This window comes from Rhea pennata, chromosome 7 (genome assembly GCF_028389875.1).
Source record: "Rhea pennata isolate bPtePen1 chromosome 7, bPtePen1.pri, whole genome shotgun sequence".
NCBI lineage: Eukaryota > Metazoa > Chordata > Aves > Rheiformes > Rheidae > Rhea > Rhea pennata.
In genome coordinates, this window is record NC_084669.1 from 23,675,281 (window position 1) to 23,700,631 (window position 25,351).

A 25,351-nucleotide genomic window follows, 5' to 3' on the forward strand; every position below is an offset into this window, starting at 1 on the left:
CACTTTGGCTTCCCTTTGCAAGCAGAAGGCTTTGGCTGAGCTATCCCTTTTGGAGAGAGAGGAAGAGAGAGAAGGGGAAGAAAAGAGGAAAGACAGGGAGAGGAAGTGGAAGAGAAAGCTCGAATGAATTCTTCAAAAGTCCATGGAGAGGGGGGAAAAAAAAGGAGTATATGACACGCTCATCCCCAAAGCTAAGAAAGAAGAAACACTTTGCAATTTACTGCTTACTGCCTCTCCCTACACAGCCCCACATTGTCCTAAGACTTTGGCTTTCCAAGAGCCTTGTCTCCTGCAAGTATTTTCAGCCTGATGGCAGAAGAGACGAGAGGCCACTGTGGATGCAAGAGGGGAGAAGAGCAACCTGAAAAGAAAGATCCCAAGCTATTTTGTGGCACAAACACAACCAAACTTCTGGCAACATGTGGTCTGCCCATCCACACAGCACTGAGGTTCCTGTACTTCTTAGGAAACAGTAATCCTAAGGCAAAGAGATCTGTCTTCTAAATCTCTTCCAGTGAGAAGAGCACAGCTTATTTTTCTTAGTCTACTGAGGTACGAAGAAAAAGTTAGTATGAAAAAAGCTATACAAAAACTCTCTTGATTTGTACTCAGTTCTTTAAATGTGCTTCCTAAAGGTCTAGTTTCTGGAAGGCTTTGTAATCAAAGTCCAATGGAAAAATCACCCAGGAGGCCACTGTTCTGAAAACAAGACGACAGCAGTTTTTAAGGTGTGGGATGTCACCTTACAAAGCACAAACCCATGCACATCCTAACTGCATAGTCTCCTTGACCAGCTGCACTGAATGTCCTGTGCATCCACCATACTCCTCCAGCGGGCTGGAGAAGGCTGAGTATCATTTTAACCACTTGCTATGCATCGTCTTTCCCAATTCATTTTAACTCCAGAACAGAGTTCAAAGTAAGTAAGAGATAAAACACTTCGCCTGTCTTGGCTTTAGAGTTATCTGACGTACTGTTCTTCCCTCCACACCCACGTCTTATGGCCACCTAGTCAACTGTCATCCACTGGAGCGGACTGCCATACCCTTCAGAGAGCCCAAGTGCCAGGGGAGACTCTTACCCCTCCTTCCTCTCCCACTCCCAGCCAACACCACAGTCACTGGACAGGCCACAATCCTCAGCAGTTCACAGCAGCACAACTCAAGTTAAAAGAAGCCAATTCACCCTAAAAAGGTGCCAGGCCCTTCTTAAGATCTATTTAGTATGTTAGGTTTTGGTATAGCAGTTGGAAGTGCTTCCTGAGCTAGACAAGAGACAGACAGACAGGCACAAACAACACAGAGGGTGGAAGAGAAAGAAAACAGACCAGTGATCATATCGCTAGGGACACACATTTCTAGCCAACTAAAAGCAAGGAAGTACCAACATATGGGCTCTCTCTGGTTATTTAGCCACCTTCACTGCCTCAATGTTTTCAGAGGCTGACACACACGGGGTTTACATATCCCAGCTGCTTTAAAGCAACATGCAAAGGGAATTTGAGTATTGCTGGCAGTGGACTAAAACGAAAGACAGGCACAAAGCACTCCTGTGCTGGACTTTTCTATAGGCAGGGCTAGTGAAAAGTCAGCCTCTCACGTCAGATTTTCCAAGCAGTACTTTGGGACTACTTTTTGTGCTTACATGGGTTTAAGGCGTTATTGAAGGAGGATGGGGGAAAATATTTTCCAGAGAGTAATGCAGAAACACTTTTTTTCTGCTTTCTCAGTACCATAATGTTCCTATCTGCAGTAGGGGAGAAATGTTTTCTATTCTTATTCTAACAGAGACAGGAGCTACAATGTAATAACTAGTTTTTGTACTTTAGTTACTGTCCAGATCTCAATGTCAGAGACATGGGCACTGTCTAATGGGCTGTACATGACTCCTTACAATATGGCACTGGCCAATTTTCTCTTTGCTCCCCTGAGACTGGATTTGATTACTTTTCTGACAAATTCTATGGATGTCAAACACACCTGGATGGATGAAAAAAGGGAAATGAATAGGACAGGGAAGGCAGTTACCAGGTATTTGGTCATGCTGGGAGACATAAAAGAGATCGGGGCAAAAGGAAGTTTTGGATTATAAAGGCTCTGGCAAACCTTTTCAGTATAGAATGCTAAAAAAAGAAGTGACCGGCAGCTCTGAGCCGCCCGGCGGTGCTGTGCCCACACCTTTCATCTGAACAGTGGAGCCCCATCAGTCTCTGCCACATTTGGAGTGACTCCAAGTTTGCTCTACACTGCAGGGCTCCCACCAAGGATGACGGCACCAACGCCAGGCAAAGCGCCTGCTCCTCTTTTTGGCACCTCTGCAACAGAATGACAAAGCCCCATGTCCAGGCAAGGCCCACACCTGCTCTGCTGAGACCAGGAGAACCACCGCCTGTTTTGTTTCACACTCGGATCAGACACCGACAGCAGGCAACGTCAAACTGCATTTCCAGCAGCTGGTTTTTTGCACAAAATGGGAACTGCGTGACTGGCCAGTGGCCAGACAATCACAGGGCCCCTTTCGTGAGGACATGGACCTTTCAGTGCATGATGATCCCACCGCCACCACCCCCTGCACAGACATGCTATGTAGGGTGATGAGCACAAGCCGAGCGTGCATGGCATGAGAATGGCGGACGCACGAATCGCAGGCAGCTTACGGGAGGTGCTCACCATCAAATGCACACTGGAGCTCGACTTCCTTTTCTGGACACACCATTGAGAGAGGGAAAGAGAAGGGAAGAGAGGAGATGAGAAGAAAAGCACAGAAACTGTTCACACATCAGTGTGCCAGCAAGGCCCCCCCTGCCAATAATGCTCCCCTAGGGACAGGAATAAGCAGCAGCAGAAACGCACAGACACGCAAAAAGGTGCAGAGAGACGTCGCCATTAAAGAACACCACTACACACCAGGGGAAAAGGCCGGGTTAAAGATACCCATCCATTCAAATGTCAAAGTCAGAACATAGGTGCCCCACGCACAGCTATAAGGAGAGGAGAAGAGGGAGGGATATATATGCACAAGATGTGGGGTATGTGCTCTCCCACCTCACAGCAAAGTGCAGCTTCCCCAGCCACACTGAAGAAGTAGGCAAAAAACTCCCCACACATTCACATTTGGGGGAAGCAAATGTGTGTGTGCAATCAGAGCGAGTGTGTAGCGAGACGGTCACAACAGCAGAGGCATTCCCACGGGCTAGAGAAAGAAAAGGGAACTTCTGTGAATAGCATGGGGAGAAGGAAGGCTCCCTCGCACAGGAACCGGGGTTGACGCGGGAGAGGAAAGGTGCACCCACTCTCGGAAGTGGAGGAAAGGCAAGGAAGGCAAAGAGGCGCTCCACAGTCAGAGCACCTTACGCTCTCGGAGACTGGGGAAGAACAAGCAGGGACCAGTGCTCAAACACTGCTCATCTTTCTAGGACATTATTCTTGTTCAAAAACACCTTCAGCCATACTCTTCACACCGAACTTTACTCTCCAGTAAACCAGGCTCAGCACGCATTTCTTTGCTCTTTCCCTACACTGATCAGTGCCCTCTAGCCCAGGCTGAGCCTGGCAGATTTTCCTTCGTTACACCACTAGCTGTTCCCCCAGCTATCTCTGCATGGGTTTTCCATCCGCTCCTTCTCCTTTGGTATTATCTATGCTATTTCTCTGCTGCCTGCTATTCAGGGGGCTATACTAGGACAGCACTTCCCAGCCAAGGTCCCACAGCTGAGCATGGCTCAGCTACATAGGTCAGGACTCCTGCACACCAGCGCTTCCCACCTCTGGAACAGCCCTCAGACTCAGCACAGCCCACAGAGTTGTACCCCCCCCCCCATTTCATATATTTAGAGAGGGCCTTTCTAGTTTTCACCTTGACTCCTGCCTACATGCCTGCTATTCTCACATTAGAGCTCACAAACGGGTACAGATTGGTGTGTGGGAGCAGGAAGTGCCCACGTTCACTCCACATTCCTATTTACTCTCTGTCTAAACTCCAGAATCACGTAGACTGCGCAGAAACTGTCATAAATTAGCAAACCTCTTTCCTTGTCTGATGTTGAATTTCAGTGTGGACAGACTGCTGCTGGCAGATCTGTTGAGCATTTTGCTCATCAAGCTTCTGTTTCACAGAGGCAACATAGGCCTTGCCATCACCTGGTTTACAAACTTGTGATTCATCTCATCTTCTTTTTGAACAATTTAGCTTTGCAATTTTTTCCTCAAGCAAGAAGTAAAATGGGAAGGACCACCAGTATACGAATATGACGCTCAGACCACCAACTCAGAGGAATAATTTTCCCTGTCACAGGGCGGAATTCTTATCTAGAAAAATTGGAGATTCACACCAGTTGAAAAACTGCTCCAAAACTTGAGATTTTTAATTTATCCTACAAGTTGCAGCAGACAGAGACCACACAGATACTGCAGAAAAGCTTTTCCTTAAGGAAGATAATCTCATTAGAAGCGCCAACAGATTTCCAATAAGTTACAGAAACAAAAAGAGGGGCAGAAAAAGTTAAGAGACGACCAAATCATTCTATATAAAAGGAGAATTAACTGATTCACATAGAAAATAATCACACCTCCCTTCCCCCATTTCTCTTTTCAGAAATCAGAGACACAAGAAGCACTAACATAGGAGAAAATTGATCCCTCTGCAGATCAGAATTTAATTAGAGCACAATCTAAATTTAAACACTGTTGTTCTATTAACATGGCATGACGGATTCTGGAAATCTCAGACGGTGCATCATTACTGGCCAGTATAATAACAAGAAAAAACCCAGCTAGTTAGGCAATACAAAATTGATGGAGAGTGAGGTCTTTGTTAAGACTAGAGCATAAAAGACAGATCTGGACAAACAGTAGAAACTCAAGCATCAAAACATTGTAACACTCAAGACAAAATATTGTCAAGGAAATCACTAACAAAGGATCAGTCTCCCCATCTCCTCTTCAACAGCTGCATAGGTTGTCTACGGCACTTTCCCAAGACCACTAGATGAGTGAGCAAAGCTTCCTTCTGTGTTATGTGATTACCACTAGCAAAGAAAATAAAGTAACAGAAGTTTGGTTACGGACAGAGTTCTCTGTTCCCTTCCATTACACAGCTACATCTCTCTAAGTATTTCTAGGCAGTGGAAAGACACCCTAGGGAAGAGAAAACAATGTTGCAGGCAGAGAGACAGCCTATGGTAACGTATCTCACTGATCACTGCAAAGATTTCCCTAAGTCTGAGAAGTGACAAAACATTCTCCCAAAGCAGTATGGACAACATTCTCCCCTCTAACTCAAGGGTTAATCTTTGTTATTATTCTGTATCTGTATTTGTGTGAAATTCAGGTGTTCAGACTGTCTACATCGAAACCTGAGGGAAGAATTCTGCTTTGGGTAACAGCAAACAGCAGAATACGCAGCAAAGAGAATACACAAGCGTCACTGCCCCTTCAGTAGGGCAACAACAGTAGAACGGTGAGTGTAAATCAGTCCGAGTGCCCATATAAATACAATGCGTACTACAAGATGTTATAACAGGTAAGGAGTGAATCCAGTCAAGGTCCCCAATAATAGCTTGGAGTGTTTTCACATTTCTGGATTTTCATTAACGTCTTTCTCACAACAGTGTTTCTGCATTTCAGTTGTCCACACACAGTTCTGCCCTCATCTGACACCTAACATACGAACACCCTCAGTGTCATGCTTGTTGTACCTCTTATTCCTATATAACGTATCATCATCTCCAGGTATAAAGGAGGAGAAAAAAAAAAAAAAAAAACATTGACCAGTGAGAGGCAGTTTGAACCAGCAGATCTGGCATCCTATTTCTACTTCTGGTCTGGTCCTTTGTGTGATGCTGAGCAAAACATTTTATCTGTGTGAATCCATCTTTTCTCTTGCCCTTTGTCTGCTTTTCTATTTAAATGTAAGCTGAGAGGCAGGGATTTTCTGCTTAGGCATTGGTACAGTGCTAAGCACACTAGACCCTTGATCTCAGATAGAGCTTCTAAGCATTACAACAATACAAGTGAAAAAAATGAATGTATCAAAGGTTAGTGGAATGTGTTACTGGATGTCAGCACTCTACTTAAACAGATTTGAAGTGCTCCCCAAGCACCCTGCACAAAATAGTTCACTGTAGAACTGCTGTGTTCAGGTGAACTTGGTTATCCTGATTTATTTTCATCGTACAATCTTTAAACAGTATGTCTGAAAGATCATTAAAAGCCCACACACAGAAATAGGAGCATTAACTCCTTTGCAGATGTTACTTGACTCTTACAGATTTCAAGATGGATCATTTTCTAAGGATTTTCTATTGGCTTACTTTGCTAGCCTGCCTTCTCTGTCAAAGGCGTTATTTCTACAAACTGCTCCCCCAGCAGTGCTGCCAACAACAGAGCCTCCCCCCCCCCCCCCCCGTCCTTTTGGGGATGCTTTTCCCAGCAGAGGAAGCTGGTACCACCAGGCATAAAATGTGCACACATTGCAGTGTTCCTTACGAACAGCAGAGCAAACAGTATTTGGTGCCTCTTTACAGTTATGTAAGACATAGAAGATTTTATCACATTAATGTAGTCACACCAAAAACTTGGATTTTCACTCTTTCAGCCCAATTCTCATCTCAGCTATCCTGTTCAGCTTTTCTGGATAATAAAACCATGTGTATGCAGTATGGTGACACAGTAGAAAGTCAAGAAATTTTGCAGAGCATTTCAAATGAACATGGTTAAAACCTTTCACATCCCAAGCATTCTACACAAGTTACTATTTAGAGAGTTACACTGGGCCTGAAAAACACTGGAATCATTCTGTATCCCTTAATCACAAAACAAAGCACTCAAAACAAACAAAAAAAGGAACCAACAAAAAAGCTGAGAGAAGAACTATGTTTAAAACACTTATAATTACATACTTAACTAAAAACTGCACTTTGTTTACAAATATTTTCTGATTATGAAGATGAACCTGTCAGGCACTTTTAGAACTGGAAACAAATGCATCCTCACACTAGCAATAAGGGAAATTCCCTTGTAGAAAAAAGGGGACACAAGTGTTTGAAATGCTACTCAGAGACAAAATTGACAGCAGTACTGTGACACTAAGTGTAGGGATCCCAGTCCCTGACAAGGTCAGAGAAAAGGACATTCATCACAAAGTGTCCTTAATCTTCATCCCCTTGTCTGTCCTGGTCCATTCCTTAATCCCTCCCTCACCTTACAGTGGATGGCAAATCCAGTTTACAGGTGGAAAGGGGAACAAGAGAACAGGTAGGTTTGATATGAAACTATGGAAAGCAGGTTTAAAAATGACAGCTGCACAATGCTGCTCACAAATTTAGTATCTTAAAAAAAAAAAAAAAAAAAAAAAAACTGGGACGTACAGTGGAGGCCACAAGATACGTGGTATGTTACATGGCTCTGCAATTCATCACCCAGAATCTTCTAGCCTCACTTTCTGGATTTGAAAGTAGAAAGTTATGTTCCTGGGAATAAAACCTGGGCCTTCCTTGCTGCTACTCCATCAGCCTGGAACCAAATTCTGCCTGAAGAGAATAAGCGTAGCACTACCAGTGAAGGTTTGATGCGCTGGGACAATTTAAGACACAAGGCACTTTAAAATCATTCATTATTTAAGATAATGGAAAAGTTCTCAAGTGCCAAGTTGATGAAAACACCTACCAATTAGCAAAATTAGTACTTGAAATAGCAGCCGTAGAAGTGCATAGTGAAGTCCAGGAGTGTTTCAAATGAAAGGGAAAGGAATTTGCTAGAGGAAGGAATCACCTACATGGAAATATATGTAAACAACTCCATTGTAGACACACCTATATTAGAATAAAAGTACTTCCTACCTGTCCCCCCGTCCTGATTTAAGCTTTTTTCCCTCTTTCCTCTGATACAAGTAAAATACACGCATCCCCATTACCTCAACATATTAGGCTTTTTTCAATAAGGATTAAAGCTAACTCCTATAGAAACAAGATTGTTTCTTACAGATAATAAATACCAGATCAGTGCAAATCACACTAGATGCTTTTATCATCACATTTGACTATAATGCATCATTCCCCTCTCATTTATGCTAAAGCAGTAACAAGTACTGCAAGTAACACCTTTCATCAAGTATTCACCGACACATCTGGAACACAAGGAGTTCTAGAGGATAACCCACGAGAAAAAGGTGTAGCCTTCACTCAAACTTATCTAACACCATGTACTACAAACTCCTACAATACTTGTGGAATATTGCAGGATCCTAGTTTAGCTACTATCATACTTCTAAATTCTATCAAATAAATCCCAACCAGGGATATAAAAAAATACCTTGAATGGAAAGCAAATTAAGCCAAACTGATCATGCTTTTTCTCAATGGGCTTAAAGCCATTCAGCAATCATCAGTTAATGGCAGAAATATTCTTTCCATTCTTATCCTCTGTGTGGATATCTGTAGCTCTATGTGTTTCTCAAACACTCTTGTGGAGCACAGTCACCCTGGACCGAAAAATAATAATGGAGAAAAGTGAGGAAACTGAAACATTTAATTCTGTGTGGAGATTTGAAATAAATTTCTACAGGGAGAGAGGGGAGAAGGAATCTTCATATCCGAAAGAAACATGAGAAACAGCCGAACTGTGTGGCATGAGGTCAGCTGACTACACTTGAAAACACACTATGCTATGCTTTTTCTAAACCTACATCCAATGTAAAAATATTTATGTAGGAAGCTAGAGTGAAAAGCATACCACAAAGCTGAAAGTGTTTGTCATTCAAGTCTTGGTGTCTGTGTTCTGCACTACTGCAATAGGAAAAAAGATCATATAATTTGCTACAAGTAATGCAAGACCAGACCGTCTGAACTGAACCCATCCCTAGCACAAGTCATTTGTCAGAACTATCTGAGATGAGAAAATCAGTGTGGCTAAATTACAAGTCTCCCGCACAAGTAGCAATGCATGAAAAACTACCTGGTCACAACAGTGACGCCACCAATCAGCAAATGGCTGGCACAGAAACACACTCAGAAAAAGCTATACTGTTTGGCCAAAAGAAAAGTTAGCTTTAGCAGGAAAAACAGTGTGAGACCAATAGGAACTACTTACCAACTGACCTGAATGTGGTCTGACGGGAAGCTACTATACCTCTATCTCCACCTACACTAAGGCCCAAGATTGGAGACTGCTATGGCAGAAACTGCACGGCAGTCAAGCATGCCAGTCTTGCTCCAATAAACAAATGGAAGTGGCAAAAGGCTACATTTCCATGGGATGCCTAATGGGAAGCATCACCGTACACATAGACCGTAGGGGTGAAGAGGGAGATAAGCACGTAGCTGCCTAAGTTCTACAACAGAAGTGTGAAGGAGATACCACAAATGCACACACAGACCACTGCCTGCTCTCTACCCTGCCTAACCTTGGCATTGCGGGGGAAGTGACAGGCACTTTTTTAAAGTCTGCTTTCTTAAGCAGGTTAGTATTGCAGAGTAAGACTGCTCTAACATTTAGGAGCAGGGAAACTGTTTGCAAATGCTTGACTACAGGTTTCTAGCATCACACAGAAGTAGAGAAGAGGTTCTCAAAGGATAACCCCATTCACCACATACAGAAAATGCTGTGCAAGAGGCCAGATATGTTCCTGCTCTCTATTCTATCCTCTGCTTCATCACAACTATTAATTTATATATGAGGAACATACATACACAGGGAAGAATCAAATCAGCTAGAAAGGCAAAATTCAGTTTTATTCTTTTCAGAAAGGAAGACATCATTTTCTAATGGAAATGAACAACACACATTTTGGGAAACTGAAGCCTCTTCCAAGCATACGTCTCCTCCTGACTATATGACCAGAAAGCTTTGCCTCAAAACCAGTGTGCACACCACGTGACTATTTCTGTAAGAGTCTGACCAGAGTTGTAACACTCTGAGCCTGATGGAAACCAAGAATTCTAAAAAAGCCATTTTTTCCTAGGTAGAAAAAAAGGTGCATAGATATGTTGTTGTCTGCTGCTTTTCCAGTTCTTTTCCCCTGCCATGTTGGGATTTTGTGGCGTGTATCTGCTGGTTCTCAGTTCACAACCTCAGGGACCATCCATTCTTATAGCACTGGGAATTTACTGTAATGTTTTCTTTATTGACAGATGTGACAACTCAGATATGCTTGTGGCATCATTACATGTGTTCAGTGTACGTCTGTACAGAAGAGGTAGACATGGGCAAAGGCACAAAAGCTCACTCAGGCAGGCTCATTTCAAAGATGTGTATCCTAGATCAAAGCCAGCAGTTCCACATATTATGTTGGGCAAAGAAACCCAGGCTTGGGTCTCATTTGGGCAGGACACAGAACAGCAAGAATGCAAGATCTATTACAGCAGTCCCCAAGATAAACACTTCTCTGAAAACATCTCTTTTTTTTCATCAACCTGTTTGTATTGTGACCTTTCTGGAAACAAAGCCTCACTAAAATGCAAAAAGGCCAAAAGAGTAGGAGAGAACAAGTGGGCTGGTCCTTCAGCGTGCATGTCAGAATCCCCCAGCAGGGGGAGAATGAAGACTGTCACAGTGCAAAACCAGAAGATGAACTACTTCATTCATCGCTGCAAAGAAAGGCTTGGGCTTCAAATGGAAGCGCAAGCAAATAAACACTTCCTTCCCAGGTGGAGGACAGTTATCCTTCGGAACAGTCAAGAAAAGACAGTCCTCAAGTACCTAGCTGTTGCTACTGTGGTACCAGGTGGCATAGAGCTGCTGCCTGAATAATGAACAATCTTGACATTGGCCTATTTGACCTCCAGAACTAAAGGATTATCATGCACACAAAGCGTGCAATTTAAGTGTGAAAAAATAATTTCCCTCAGCAGGGAAGAGCCTGGACATCAGGGATGCTGACTGAACTTTAATACGAAACTCAGACTCCATTCTGTCCAAACAGTAACATCTGAAGGCTCCTCATTTCCCACTCCTTTTTGTGGCTCAGCCTTCACATCTGTAAACCGGGTGAGGGAAAGTGACTTTCATGGGGTCTGCTGGGTATCATCCGCCACTGAAAATTTTCTGTGTGTTTTCTATACCCAGAAATGTTCTGTACTGAATAGAGTAAGACTAGTTAGAGGTATGTCTCACACTGGAGCTGGTCCTTAGTCTAATCCACAGCATTGGCCAGATCTCCATGCTTTAGAGAAAGAAGGAAAAGAAACCTTGTTGGTACAATGGTGCACCAAGTCAGCTGTGCAATGTGTAAGAAGCATTAAGGTCCCACCCAGGGCTGCATAACCATACAGTGAACAACACAATCCAAACCACAAGACAGGGCTGTGGTTTTACCCTGGTGGGGATCCTGTTCAGGTGGGGGGAGGCAGTGAGATGGGAAAGCAAGAACTTACCTTCACTCCATCTGACTTCTTGTTCAGCAGGCTTTTGGCAGCTGTGGAGAGAAACAGGAAAAGTAGGTCAGATCTTGGTTTTAAGACTCTTGTCTTCCTTCCCTCTTCCCTCAAAACGGCATGAGACTTCAGAAGGACAATCATCTTGCTAATTCCTCTGTCTAACAGTGAGAAAGCTGGAAGACAGGCCAGATCAGTCTTCAGATCCATCCAGGTAGCAGAGGATGACCCATTCAGTCTATTCCACATCTAACTAAGCAAAAATGCTCCCACTCTCACAATCTCTGAAAGCCTTAGTTTGAATTGAGACTTAGAGCTCTTTTATTTCAATCTTCTACTCACACACCTTCCAGAAGTGGCAGCACTTAGAGGGGGAAAAGCTAAAGAAATCTGACACACGTCTGTAGCAGGATAAAGATTTTCCCTTAAAATATAGCCATTTAAATAACAGATTCTGTTCATAAAGGGGCACTGATAATGCAGAGGCCTCCTAATCACCGCCACAATACACAATTAGCCAGGGGAACATCTCGGAAAGCAAAAAGGTACAGACTGAAGAAGTGCAAAAGGCAATGCCTCCCGACAGTTGTTAAAAAAAAAAAAAAAAAAAAAAGCTGGGGGTGGGGGGAAAGAGAACAGAGGTTCTGAATCTGAGGCTGAATTTCTTCACTGAAAGATAAAGATGCTCTGCTGTGCTCAACTGAACAATCGGCTCTAGCAAAGAAATTGAGAACATGATAAGCACATACAGAGAAGCCACAAGTGCCTGGCAGAAGGCACACTTGAGACTGATGAGGGACGTGCTCCATCTTGTACAGGAAGGTGACATGTTGATAATGACTGTCAACAGTCAGATGCCGTCTGCAGCCTCAACAGATATAAAACCTAGTTTGCCTATTCATGAAGACTGCACCCTATTGTTTCAACCCCCACCGTAAAGGGCATGCTAGAGACCTGCTGGACCAACGAACTGATAAGCCTTTCCTAAGCAGCTGCTGAGAAGCATTTGGGTCCAGGTACTTGACCTGAATTTTAGCTGCAGCAATGATGAGACCTAGAGAAAGGGGAAGTCGTAAGACAGTTCCTATACTACTCCCAAAGTATCTACTCTACTCACAAAGACAAGGAGCAAACTCACGTACACTGTTCAGTTTCTCGCTAGAACCAGCAACATCAGGCAAGAGATACCACAACAAAATGTCTATATAGTGGAGTTTACATTTACTATATCCAAGCAACTGTTCAAGTTTTCTGTCAAAATTGTTTCCTAACTCACCTTCCCTACCATATGACCATATAAATATATATTAACTAGACAACGTCAGCTGAGCTGGTGCAAATGACAACAGCTTCTCCTCATAATAAAGAGGCGGCACTAGATATACATTCATTACCATCTCTGAACTGGTCTTCCTAATTCTACTCCATAATGCAGATATAATCCTAGATCAGGATGTTTTAATTCCTACCCTCAGAAACCACCCAAGGACATTGGAAGAATTACATGCAGAGGTCTTCTGCACGTGATGTGTCAAAACACAATGCTCCAATGTGCACACATTAAACCGGGTGGACCAAGTGTCCAAGGCAACTCGTGCATCCTGCAACAGTTTCTTTGCTGAGTGCATGTGTACCAGAACAGTGCAAGAGTGAATCTAACAGATGAGCTCCTGACACCTTCAGGGCCCAAAGAAGGTCAGCTTGATGCCATACGTATGTGAGACGGAGAACACGGTGACCATGGAGTCAAAAGCAGTGCTGGCATTTATACCACACATACATTACAGTGGTTCACACAACTATTGCTGAAAACAATTGCTGAAAACACACAAAGGTGCTATAGCCTTACAGTATCAGGAAGGAGCGGAAGATTCTGCAACTTAGTAAATACCACAAAGGCGATAATCCTGAAGTCCAAACAAAACAAAACAAAACAAAACAACCAACCAAAAAAAAAATCAGAAACAAATGGAAAAACCATCAGAGAAGGGATATGACACCACTATATATCTTGGGGATGACCCAGACACTAGCTGGGAATCAGTATTTTTCACACTTTTGGGAGTTTCCCTGGAAGCTCACATTTGCCTCTGTAGAAAGAAGACATCTAAACACGTATTTGGTGGAGTCGCAACAAATTCAGCTAAGAGCTCCTTCATGTAGCCCAGCACACTACAGTGCTGACCCAACGTTGCCCCTGACACAGCCCCCTGTCCAGCCTACTCCCCTGGCTTGTCCCTCTGCACTGCACAGCTCTCCCACAGCCCTGTTAGCATCCCAGCACAGCAGAAGGAAATCCAGTTCATGGTTTGTTTAGCAGATGCATCATTCATTAGTTTGTAAGGACAATTGGGAGCCCACAAAATGCACTCACACACGGAGATGACTGCAGAGACCCCAAACAAAAGGGAGACAGATGCAGATTTACTCACAGGTCAATCTGTGCATGTTATGAGACAGAGATTAAAGACTATGCAGGAAGAATTTCTACAGCAAGCAACAAACAAGACTTCCTGTAACAAAGAAGCACTTTAAAAGACACATGGCATAACACAAAATTCAGCTTATCAAAAGGGACAACAGATATGGAAAAGCCCAAGGACATATGAAGGCAAATCCTTTACTGTTCAGGAAATGGTCTTTCATTCCTGCTTTGCAGATTTCCAAGCAAGAGATACTAATATTTATTTTCACCATCCTTCCCACTTCCTCTACATTAAAGGGATTAAATCCTCCTTCACAGCGGAGTTGCAAGTTCCTCTAGAGTGAAGTAACACCAAGGCACAGATAGCTAACCCTGTAACTTAAATGCACACTTCTATTTCTGGTTTAACAAGACACCCTTCAGTTAATCTCTGATGAGAAACACAAAGGACATCCCGCTCACACACTCTGTATGCCCCTGCCCTCTTCCAACACAGCTCAGTCTTGGCCTCCACAGAAAACAGCCGGGGCTCTGGACCGTGCTCCTGGCAGAAACACAGATCCCGAATGCTGAACTCATAGACGATAAACACTAGACACTCCGGAGGCACCACAGCCAAAGGCGGGTGGTGGCGAGGGGAATTTCCACAAGGGCCTAAAATACCGTCTCTAAACGGAGCCATGGAGCGCTCCCACGTCGGCAGCCCCGCTCGTCCCGCCCGAGCGGGCGCAGCCCTTCGCCCAGCTTGCCCTGGGCTGCCCTAGCTCCAGCTGTCAAATCTCACCTGCGCTTCTCGCCTCGGCTGAGCTTCCGGGCGGTGTTTCGGGGGATGCAGCGGTGACACTGAAGTCGCGTTTGTTAGGCCTGACTGAATCACGCGCGAGGTGAACAGACAACCGGCAGGGGAAAAGGTCCCTCTGCTTTCGAAAGGACGGTGCTCTACTCCCAAACCGGGAGACACCAGGGGCCTTCTCCAAGACGCCTGGGATTATCCTAGTGAAGAAACAGACCTCGCTGCAGGGGAAAGCTCTCCGGGCCGGCGAAGCCGCCCCGTGTCAGCACGGCCTCCCGGCGCCGCGGGCTGCCGAGACCCGGCTCCACGCGGGCGCTCGCCCTCCGCCGCCGAAGCGGCGGGCGCGGGGAGCACGAGGAGCACGGGGAGCACGAGGCCCCCCGGCGCCGGCGGGAGGCGGGGCCCAGCTCCGCCCGCCAGCCCATTGGGCGGGACCGTTCCATGGGAGGGGCCATGGTAAAGCGGGAGCCAATCAGCGCCGCGAGGGGCAAGCGGCAGGAGGGCTGGCGCTGCGGGCAGGGGAGGGGGCCGCCATGTTCCCCCACGCGACGCGACGGCAGAGCCGGCAGGGGCACTGGGCCCGCTGGGCCCCTCGGAGGGCTGTGGATTTGGGCGAGCGCAAAGTGCAGCGAGAAGAGCTGTCAGGCTATGCTGTCCCACAGCCGCGAAGACCAGAAAGGATGTCCACAAGGAGAGCCAAGGCGGCCCCGGGGGGTCGCCCCAGGCAGCCCGCTCGAGAGGAAGCGCAAGCGACCAGCTCTGACTTGGGCAACAGGCACCTACTAACTTCTGTAAATGCTTATTCGCCACCAGCTGCTGCCCTGGCTGAGCCCATCTGCGTGTGCTGCAGAGATTCGAGAATCAGAAGCCTGCAGGAATCGATACTTGCGGGCAGAGAGGAAGAGGACGGTGTTGAGAAGAGATCGCTGCTCGCAGCCTCCTGCTCAGCCACCGTCCTGCACGCGACCCTGCCGAGCACGCTGCGAAACGAGCCTGAGCGGGTCCCAGCGGGGCCCACACGCCAGGTGCAGCCCAGCTCCAAGGCCCACAGCCAAAGCCGGGCAGGGGCATTTGGGTGTTATTTTAAAGAGTCAGTGGGCCTATACCTAAATGCTTCCTAGGAAGCTGCAGAGTTCCTCTCATCATGGTATTAAAAAAGTCAGTAATAAGCACCAATAGACATGCCAGAAACACGAGAGGAGTTTTTTTCAGGAGGAGGGTATCTACGACAGAACTCTTTTGAAGAGCAGACCTGAAGTCCAAGAAAAAAAGAGAAAAGCAGAAGTCCAAGAACAGCCAGAAATTCTTATTTTTAAGGACAAACTTTTAAGCCATAAAAAATGACACAGAGCTGCAACTTGTCATCCTCATTGTCAGTTTGAAGAAAGCCAAGTTAAGTAATTCTCAACTTAATGTCACTTCTGGAGCTTACCACATACCAACCATCAGTGAGTAAATAACCGTGAAGAGCATCTCTAAGAGGCATCTCTGGCCACCATACAGAACTTCATGTCCATGAATCTAGTACAGCTTCAAAAACATCTACTTACTACTCTTTGCACAAGACAGCGCAAAGACTGATGCTGTTCCTGCTACAACTCCTCTTGAGTAGAAGAGCTCCTGCCTCACCCCATGCCATACACATCGGCTTACGTGTGGTAGCAGCACGTGTTAGTTGCACGCTGCCTCAAAACTGACACAAAGGAAACACACACTGTGTGTGGCATGTAAGAGCTTTGTTTAAAAAGTAACTCCTCAGGAACAGAGAGAGGCAAAGAGGTCTCGGAAATATAGGATTTGCAGGCCTTTCTTTCTTGTCTTTTTTTTTAAAAACACCAAAGTGATTAACGTAGGATACCAAAATTTTCTTCTTTAAGATAGGCCAATTAGCAATAAAGTAAGAGTGCTGCACAAACTGTCAAAACCATACCTATCTGACTCATGGTAGGACTACTAGCCCTTACAAAGTGCTGCACTGCTGAGAAAAGGAAAGAAAAAACTGCGTGACTTCTAAATATGCAAGACAGATAAAAGGGATACAGGAAGGAAGTTTCAGCCCAGTGCTGTATATTGTTGTTCTAACTCATGTCCGTGTGACAGCACTTAAGAAAACGTATGTACTCCGACTAATTTTAACAGGCTTTTCCAGTACAGAGGGGGGCAACAGAAAGCAAATAGAAAGAATAAACTGCTTCAGACTAAGTTGCCATTAAATCCTCCTACCAAGGAGTGTGGAGTATCCATGAAGAAGTTGAAAAACATGTTTAAGAAAATGTTACTATTGAAGACATCATTAAGCAACCATTTTCTTTAACTAAATATCATGGAGAAAGCCATTCAGACCATGTTTCTCTAAACTGATCCTGCATTCACAGGAAGAACCCCTTCTCTGCCAGCTGGCATCATCTCTGAACAAGAGGTTTAAAACCTCCACATACTGACGACTGCAGTTCCAAGACCAGGGACGTTCATCAGCGAAACCACCTGTTCAACTCTGCCATGACCGCTATGAAGGCAAAAGTCACTCTTGCGCACAGTGATTTCCAAGAACAGAGCAGAGTTGTCATCTTGTATTCTCTATCCCGGTCCAAGCATTTTGGTTGTGTGTTTTAGCAATCTCTACTCCTACGTTCTCTGCTGGCTTGTTAATGGAACCTGTTGCAGTAGCAGTGGTCCCTGGCAATTACACAGGGATGTTAAACACTAAATGAGAGACAAGTACACAGACAATCAATTTGGATGGATTGTCTGGCAAAATTTACAGTCAGCTCTTTCACTTGCTGAAAATCCTTTTTTTTTGCCACTGCCTTTTTTTTTAATCCTGCTTTTCCATTTGCCCCGCCCACACAACTACAGCACTATAGCAAACATACACCTGAGCACTATGCAAGCAGCAAGTTTTCCTCGGAAAGTGCGAGCTACCCTTAACATTTCCCCTTCCTCAGTTAGCCTTCCCTGAGGGCTTCTATTCTTCAACAAGACCACAGTCATTCTGTTCAAGGAACTCTAACAGGATAGTTCACAGAAAGCTGCTGGTCACTACAAAACACTTGTTTAAACAAGCAGGGAGGGAAGAGTAGAACCAGGAGGAAAGGCATTACTCTCCCATTGCAGAGCGAAGGAGAAATTGAACAAAAACAAACAATTTCTTCCTGTTTTTTTCTTCTTCCAGCCACAGAAAACCAAAACGTTCTTCATCAAGGATATTTACAGAAAGCAAGAAAAAAAACAAACAAAAAAAACCCCTCCCCCCTAAAAAAAACTCTGCAAACAAATAAACAGAAAAACCCTGTCTGTGACATTTCAATTAAGGTTTTCAAACACCTTTCTATCAAGGCAGAAATTTCACATCCTGAAAGACAGTTGCAGCATGCATACATACACACAAACAAGGAGAGCTCTAACAGTTGGGACAGTCTGAACACCCATCCCATGCCCCAGTGTGTGTCAAATGCAGTAATTCATAAAACTGCAAGACACCTAATTTGTAGTACAGAAACTCCATTTCCTGCCAAACCAAGAAACGAAGAGGTGGAGGGCAAACACTACATGAAAAGACATTCACAGAGTTCTCATGAACTTCATGGAAAGAAAGATAAAAGTAAAGTGAATTATTAGCATCATTTAAATCCACTACTCCTGATGATACACTAGACTCTCAGACCATAGTGATAAATGTTTAAATGTAGCAATAAAACCATGAGATTCTGGGAAGCAAAATGGAGGTTTACTTACCATCAGTGAAGCACGTTAGTTCAGCATGTCTACACTCTAGTAGTTGTGCATCATTCCCCGAAATCCCTGTTTCTTAAGCAATTTAATACATACAGCCAAACTACTCAAAATAACTTAATTTTTCATTAAATGTGATCTAATCCTCTGCTTGGGAAATGCAGTTGTCACTGATGCTCTCATATTCATTTTATTCAAAGCTCTTTAGAAACTTCTTGGTAAATTTTCCCTTCTGTATTTTCATTCTTTGAATTCACACCATGAAGTTAGTATTTACATGAATCAGGTAGTGCATAGGCATCCATTTAGGATCAGAAGTTACAAAATAGCAGTAATTTCAAAAATATTACTCACACAATTCTAACTTTACTTTAGTTAAATGATAGAACCTAAATTCCACTCTAAGCATAAATATGCATATATTTATGCTTATATATATATATACACACACATATACATACACACACGTGTATACACACACACATATACACATATATATGCACATGTGAGTATGTACATATCTGTCTGCATATGTGTATCTATGAATGTATATATATTATATATACTATATAATGCGTGTGTATATATACACATATACATGTATGTATAGACAGACACACACACACACACCAGCAAAAATGCAGTCTCAAGTACTTCCGGAATACAAGTACAGCAGGACAGTGAAACACTTCATTGCCAGTTTATTATTCATACTATTTGCTTCTTCTTGCTCTTTAGTCAAGAGCATCATGGTACAGGTTACACAAGACATTCATGTGCACATCCAGCCTTCCTTTAAGTTGTTAGAAAGCACTCTGGGGTCCCTGGATCTGCCCCTCCAGCCTCTCAACCTCACCTAACCAGTTAAAAACCTAAAACTGCACATTTTGCAAAGTCAGTAAGGATCTGCAGAGATCCGTGATGAATTCAAGCTACTGTCACAAACTGCTGTAGTATTTCCCTCACAAAACGATCTTGAGCATGCAGTAACAATTTCCAAGAAAAAAGCTCAGCATCAATTAAAAATAGAGGTTCAAGCATAAGGCTTTATTACTATTAATGTCTGCTTTAGGATCTGTTTTGAGTACTGGATAGTACACAGGACTTGTGATGTCCCACTTCAGAGAAGTAAACTTTATAGAGGGTGGAAGTTTGCACAGTGATGATTTCTCTCCAAATTGATTGTTTCAATCCAGAACTAGGAAAATGGGGCTAAGAATTTCCTATAGTCCACTTTAAATCTTCCATAAAAAATAAGAAGAAAAGTCACTTCTCAGCACTTCGTAAAGACTGCTGTTTCTCAGATAGATGAAAATCAAATTTGTCTAACTTTGCATTCAGTTTGTAGCATGCTTACTTACAGAGTTTTATCTACAGAAATGAGTCCAGGCTTCCTCAAAGACTACAACTATGAGGATTTTGAGAAAACTTTGCTGATCTTCTCCTAGTAAGAAATCTACATTTACTTCTCACAAGGGGATTCAAGAGTTTCTTGTATATGATATAATCAACAGATTTACTTCATAGTGCTTCTGTGTTCTAGAAGTGGAAAGATAGATCAAACCAGCAGTTGCTTGGATCCTCTGAAAATCAAGAGCCATATATGAGCATCTAAGGCATTGTGTGTGTACCCTGTTACAACTTCAAAGACCCCGTATCACAGTTTAGATTGTCATGTTCTCTCTCCCAGCTGAGTAAATAGCTACCAGAAAGTGAACAGGAGCTACAAATGCCTTATTAGGACTAGGTCTAAAAAATTTCCTAACTTGCACTAAAGGAAGTACAACTGTGCCCGCTTTTAATAAATAGCCTACAGCTGACCTAAAAGGCAATCTTTTTAAGAGAACCACAAAGAGCCAATATTAAATTGTCAAATATATTATAACCGTGGAAAGGAGCCAAATCACATTTCTTTATCTTTAGGAACTGATCTGGAACAAAAGGAACATAGGAAGCAACATGAAGATTACTCACAAAAGAATAGAAACTTTTTTTGGTAAAAATAAAGGGTTTTTTGATGGAAGAAAGAGTACTGCTGCAGACCCAGTGCTTCATACCCTTGAAACATACAATTTGTCACAAGTTAAAACTACACTGCCAGATGAAGCAACTTCACATTACAAAACATTTGACAGGAGATAGTGATGACAACAAGATAAAGAGGGCTTCTCATACTTCCTGCAGATAGTATTGTCACACCTAATTAATTGATATCAATCACATGAGCTTTCATTTTCCTCTAGGTTCAAAATATCTGTGAAGAAGCTTTTAGAAGATCTTGTCCCCAGATAGGAGGAAACTTCTCTTCTAATAACTTTATGTTTCTGCCTACTAGAAATGGGGCTTTTAGAAGCTCAAAAAATAGGGTCACCCAATTATAGAAATCAAAGACCCTTAAGGTCTTTAGAGGAAGAAACAAGTGCTATTTCAGGACGTTTCAAGTGATATTATATGACCTGTCAGAATAGGAGAAGTCTGAGCTCTATGCAAATTTCTCAGATGGACTTCCTATCTTTTTACTGTAAGTTAGGATGCCCTTACTCCTCAGTTCCAGCAAGTTTATATATTTAAAATGCAGAAATTAAAAACAAAGCAAATTTAAAAGCAGTAATTATGACAAAAGCAAGCTCATGTTACATGCAGTTCCCCAAAGAAAACAAGCATAGTTGATCTCTCCTATTTCAAAAGGCTTAAAAATATTAGGGACAGCCACTATCCACAGACGCTATCAATGCCTTGCATCTAAATTCACAACAGCTCTTTTTGGATAGTTTTTTAGAGCATCTCATTACCTGGGATCACAGCTTATTTTTAAAGCAGAATTCAGCAATACCAAGAACTCTGCACTCTGTATAGGTCACCTAGGATTTCCTTCTCCTCAGCTGTTAACTGAACTGCTTCCAACAGCTTCAGCCCTTGAGACACAGAAGAATGAGCAGAGCAAGCCTCTTCCTCCTTGATTCTAGCTCAGGGAATAAACGGATGCATAGGTCACACACCATTAAGGAGAACTCTTCTCTCAGGCATTTCATGTACTCAAAATCTGGGCCACAAGAGATTTTTCTTACCCAAGCACTTTTGCAGCTTCATTAAAAGTGACAACATCTGCAGACTAAAAATGAATCTAAACCTGCTGTTTAAAAATATAAGAAAATATCAACTATTTCAGAATCATCAATTAGGTGAAATAAAAACTAGCTTTGTGAAGAGATCAAAGACCCGTCACACCAGCAGAGAGCAGAAGGCCCAAGAAAATATTAAAAGCTTTCTACAGTTCTGCTGAAGCCCTGCACATGTGCTATAGCTCTTAAAACAGTTAAATTATTTCAAAAACATTCCCATAATTTTCAACGTAGAGCACATATGTCATAGGGCAGTCCTGGGACAACCAAATGGAGAAAATGATTCTGTACCTTTGAGGCCAAACTACCAGAAATGCAGTGAAGAAAAATTGCTACAGCCACACTTACTTTTTGCATAGTCCTAACATACTGGCACAAGTTCACTTTAAAGCAAGAATCAAGACAAAACAATTCTGAAGGTGTTGGGGCTGTCCCTTAATTGTGCCTTGCTTTCAAATTCTTTAATTTTATTTAAAGACCACCACTGATATTACCTGAATCCATACAGGAGATTAAAAATCCTGCCTTCATTTCACAATAGAACGTACGCATGAATGTGCACTTGAATGCTAGGATGACCATTTCAGTGAGGTTTTCATTCCAGTTAGAAGTTTATTGTGTCACCACACAGAAGATAAATACTGGTGTTCTTCGTTAGCATATGGCCAGATGAAATCCACACACTTCCTTTTCATTCATCATCACTTATAGTCCACACAGCACACTTTCACTTGAAAGTAGCTGTAGTCAGGTGCAAGAAAAATCTGATGTAAGGATTCAGTGATTGTTCTACCAGTGCATTTTAAACCAGAAAAATAAATGGCAAAGAGGACAAAGAAAACATATAAATCAACAGCGCTCGCAGTAGAGGCTTTCCACCCAAATGGCAAGGAACGTAGATGAGAGTGCATCAACGTGCTGAGCCAAGACAATCATCTTCCAAAAAGCACTGATTTGCACGATTTAGATTGTGTTTTCAGTAAGCACACTACGTAATGCAGTTGGGTGGTAGCCAGACTACCATTTGTCAAGCTTGAAAGGATGAAAACCACTTCTGAGATGCCAGGGAGGAAAACCCTAATAGCTAGATGCTTCGGATCCCTTTTTGTTGAGTCAAAGTAATACAATATCATAATAGCTCCTGCCCCATTCTCACCAATGTTATTACTTGCCCTGTGGTCCTGCCTCAAGCCTAAAGGAATCACTGCTACTAAGGGTTTCTGACTCTTGAGTTTTGGAAGAGAAAACTAACAAATGTCCACTAGAACTTCCCAAACATGAGCTGTATAAAAATAAATAAATAAATAAATCACAGGGGATTGTGGCAGCAGACTTGCACCAGACTACATGTGCTCCCCTTCACACTGGTCACCAGCCAAGACAAAGTTACCACTGGTATGGCATCGTTACCAAAGTTACCACTGGGATGCCATAATGGATTTTGAACACAGGTTTCCTCCTCTCCAGCTCAACACCCAAAAGGTTGAAACATATGCTGACTCACATGCATACGAAACAAAACCAGAGAAGGGACAGGAAGAGTGAAAAACTTACCTGAAAAGTTCCGAGACACAAGCATTGTTGTGAGGATTGCGCCCTGTGGGGAAGAGAGAGCAGGGATAACAGACAGCTTCACTCACTTCAGAAAGGGCCTGGGCTGACCCACAGAGAACGGGGTGATTCAGATGTCAAAGCAGAGGCATCCTAATGCTACCCTGGAAAGCCCTTGGGTATCCAGGGCTCCCACATATGGCTGTTGGATGCAATGTGGGACCGCTGAGACACTCTTGCCTTTCTGGAGTGACAGCTAGAGGCCATGCAGGATAGCCTAGGACATGTAAAGGGGCACTAAGAGTTATGTTTAGACGTGTAGTTTCTTCCTGGCTTTTAAATAGCAGATAACTGCTCCATATGGAAGACAGAGGGTTCTCCTCAGGTACAGGCAGGTATCATCTGATCCCTGCTACTGGGAGGCAGAGATGATCACAATTTAGCACCAGAATTTAGGAATTAGTTGTTCTATTTCAACTCTCTTGCAAGAAAGTAGAAGAGGTGATTACGCAGCACAGAAGACAAGAGGCAGGAGAAATTTACAGCTTTGGAGAAAAGCTACCCAGCTCCTCAATAGAAACCACTTTATTACCCTGTACTGGAAGTCTGTATGAGGTACTTCACTAATTTTAGTGAGCTAATCTTTAAACAAAATTGTTGCTATGAAGGCAATAACCTCAATTTCAGAGGACTAAACAAACAAAACTCCAAACTAACATATACTCACCTTCAGCTTCCTTCTAGCATTGAACTTTCTCAAGCATTCCACAGTCTCCTGCCTGTGCATCATTGAAGCAACAGTGGATCGTTGCTGAAAAACAGGAACAAGGAAGGATCAGCAACTTACTGAACCAAGTCAGCCAGCAAAGTTCTCTCTACCTGCACACAACAGGATATGCAAACTAACATGGCTGAGCCTCTCGCCTCTCCACAGCCGCAAAACGCTGCAACCAGTTTATAACTTACAAACTTATCAATATAGCAAGAAGCATTACATCAGGATGGCTTTTACAGGTCAGTGCCTGAGAAACTGTGACTGAGAGGGGCACTAAGGCAGAGGTCTGGATTGTATTAGTAAAAGCTCCAAAGCAAAACACTCGGCAGTAAATAAATACTAGTGAGTGGTATCCCTCTTGGACACGGCAACTCACTGAATCTAAATGCTTAACTAGCAGAGGGCTCATCATCCTTGCATCAATTTTGCAGAAACTGATTTTCTGTGAGTACCAGGGAGGATCATGTGGCTCTGTTGTATCAGTGCAAAAACGCAAGCATAATTTCTAGCTAGCGATGCACACCTGTCACCCACAGTAGACTGGGATCCCATCAGCTACAAAAAGAGAGATTCCCAGAAGTGTTGCCAGTCATTTAGCGCACATGAGGAAATCAGAGACTGATGTTGCCAGTCACTTAGAGCACATGAGGAAGCCAGGGACCAATGCCAAAGTCGTTGTTGCTTTGCCTCGAGCTGCAAGTCTGAATTCCCCTTGCAAGGACAGTGGGTGAATGACTAACTTGGCAGACTAGGATGTACAACCCTCTATTAGCTCTCTCCTACTTGGAAAAAAAGTCTTTAATAGTCGAGAGAACTGTAAACCATGCCCAGATTCTTATGGTTTCACGGGAAATATCTGCTTCAATCCTGTTTTCAAAGCTAATCACCTGCTGCAGTATACACTAGTTAAGTGTTGAGGGAGAAGGTAGCTGCCAGGCTGTCCTCTAACAACCTTGATAGTCACTGGTCAGGCAGTCTCCTTAGGAATGAAAGTGATGCCTAGTTGTTCAATTTGTCTTAAAGGGTTCAGGACACGTACTTCAGAAGCTTACAGACGCTAAGAAAGTCAGCATCTCAGATAAACAGTCAGGACCCGCTACTTACTGCATTTACTTCAGAGGAAAATTACATTTCCAGAGAGAAAACGGACATTGCGTACATGGAACTCACGGGGCAAACGGAAACAGCAGACTCTACAACAGGCAGTTCGAGTGAGAGACAGAAATGGCTACAAAACAAAACCAAACTCCCCATAACTTAGGGATGGAAAGCCTTTCTTGAACCGTTTTATATCATGTTGCCATGGGGAGTAAGCTACAACAATATAGACAACTTTGGTTTCATGCACTGGGACAAAAGTTAAGAATATTGCAACTGCTATTGCTTACAAGCATGAGGGGAGCAAAAAAAGAAAAAACAAACAAACAAACAAAAAAAAAAAACCCAAACCCACAAATGCCCACAGTCTCAGTGTAAAGTTTTGACTTACAAGGAACTTGCATCACTTGACAGCAGAAGCCACACTACTGTTACACATATGTTCACATATAAGTTTAAATTGCTAATTTGTTATTTTGCAGCAGAA

The 25,351-nt window shown here is 43.3% G+C and overlaps 1 protein-coding gene across 14 annotated transcripts in view; it reads right to left on the reverse strand.

Moving 5' to 3' along the window:
* CAMK2G (calcium/calmodulin dependent protein kinase II gamma) overlaps nt 1–25,351 on the reverse strand; it is a 122,551-nt gene that overhangs the window by 17,235 nt on the left and 79,965 nt on the right. For 8 of the 14 annotated variants that reach the window (XM_062579758.1, XM_062579750.1, XM_062579757.1 and 5 more), the window contains exons 11-13: nt 23,719–23,802; nt 22,995–23,037; nt 11,369–11,409 (exon numbers count right to left, since the gene is read on the reverse strand). In XM_062579758.1, the coding sequence (XP_062435742.1) occupies nt 11,369–11,409; nt 22,995–23,037; nt 23,719–23,802 (168 nt within the window). Of the gene's footprint in view, nt 1–2,669; nt 2,703–11,368; nt 11,410–22,994; nt 23,038–23,718; nt 23,803–25,351 lie in introns of all 14 variants that reach the window. The other 6 variants (XM_062579756.1, XM_062579752.1, XM_062579747.1 and 3 more) reach the window with 1 other exon arrangement.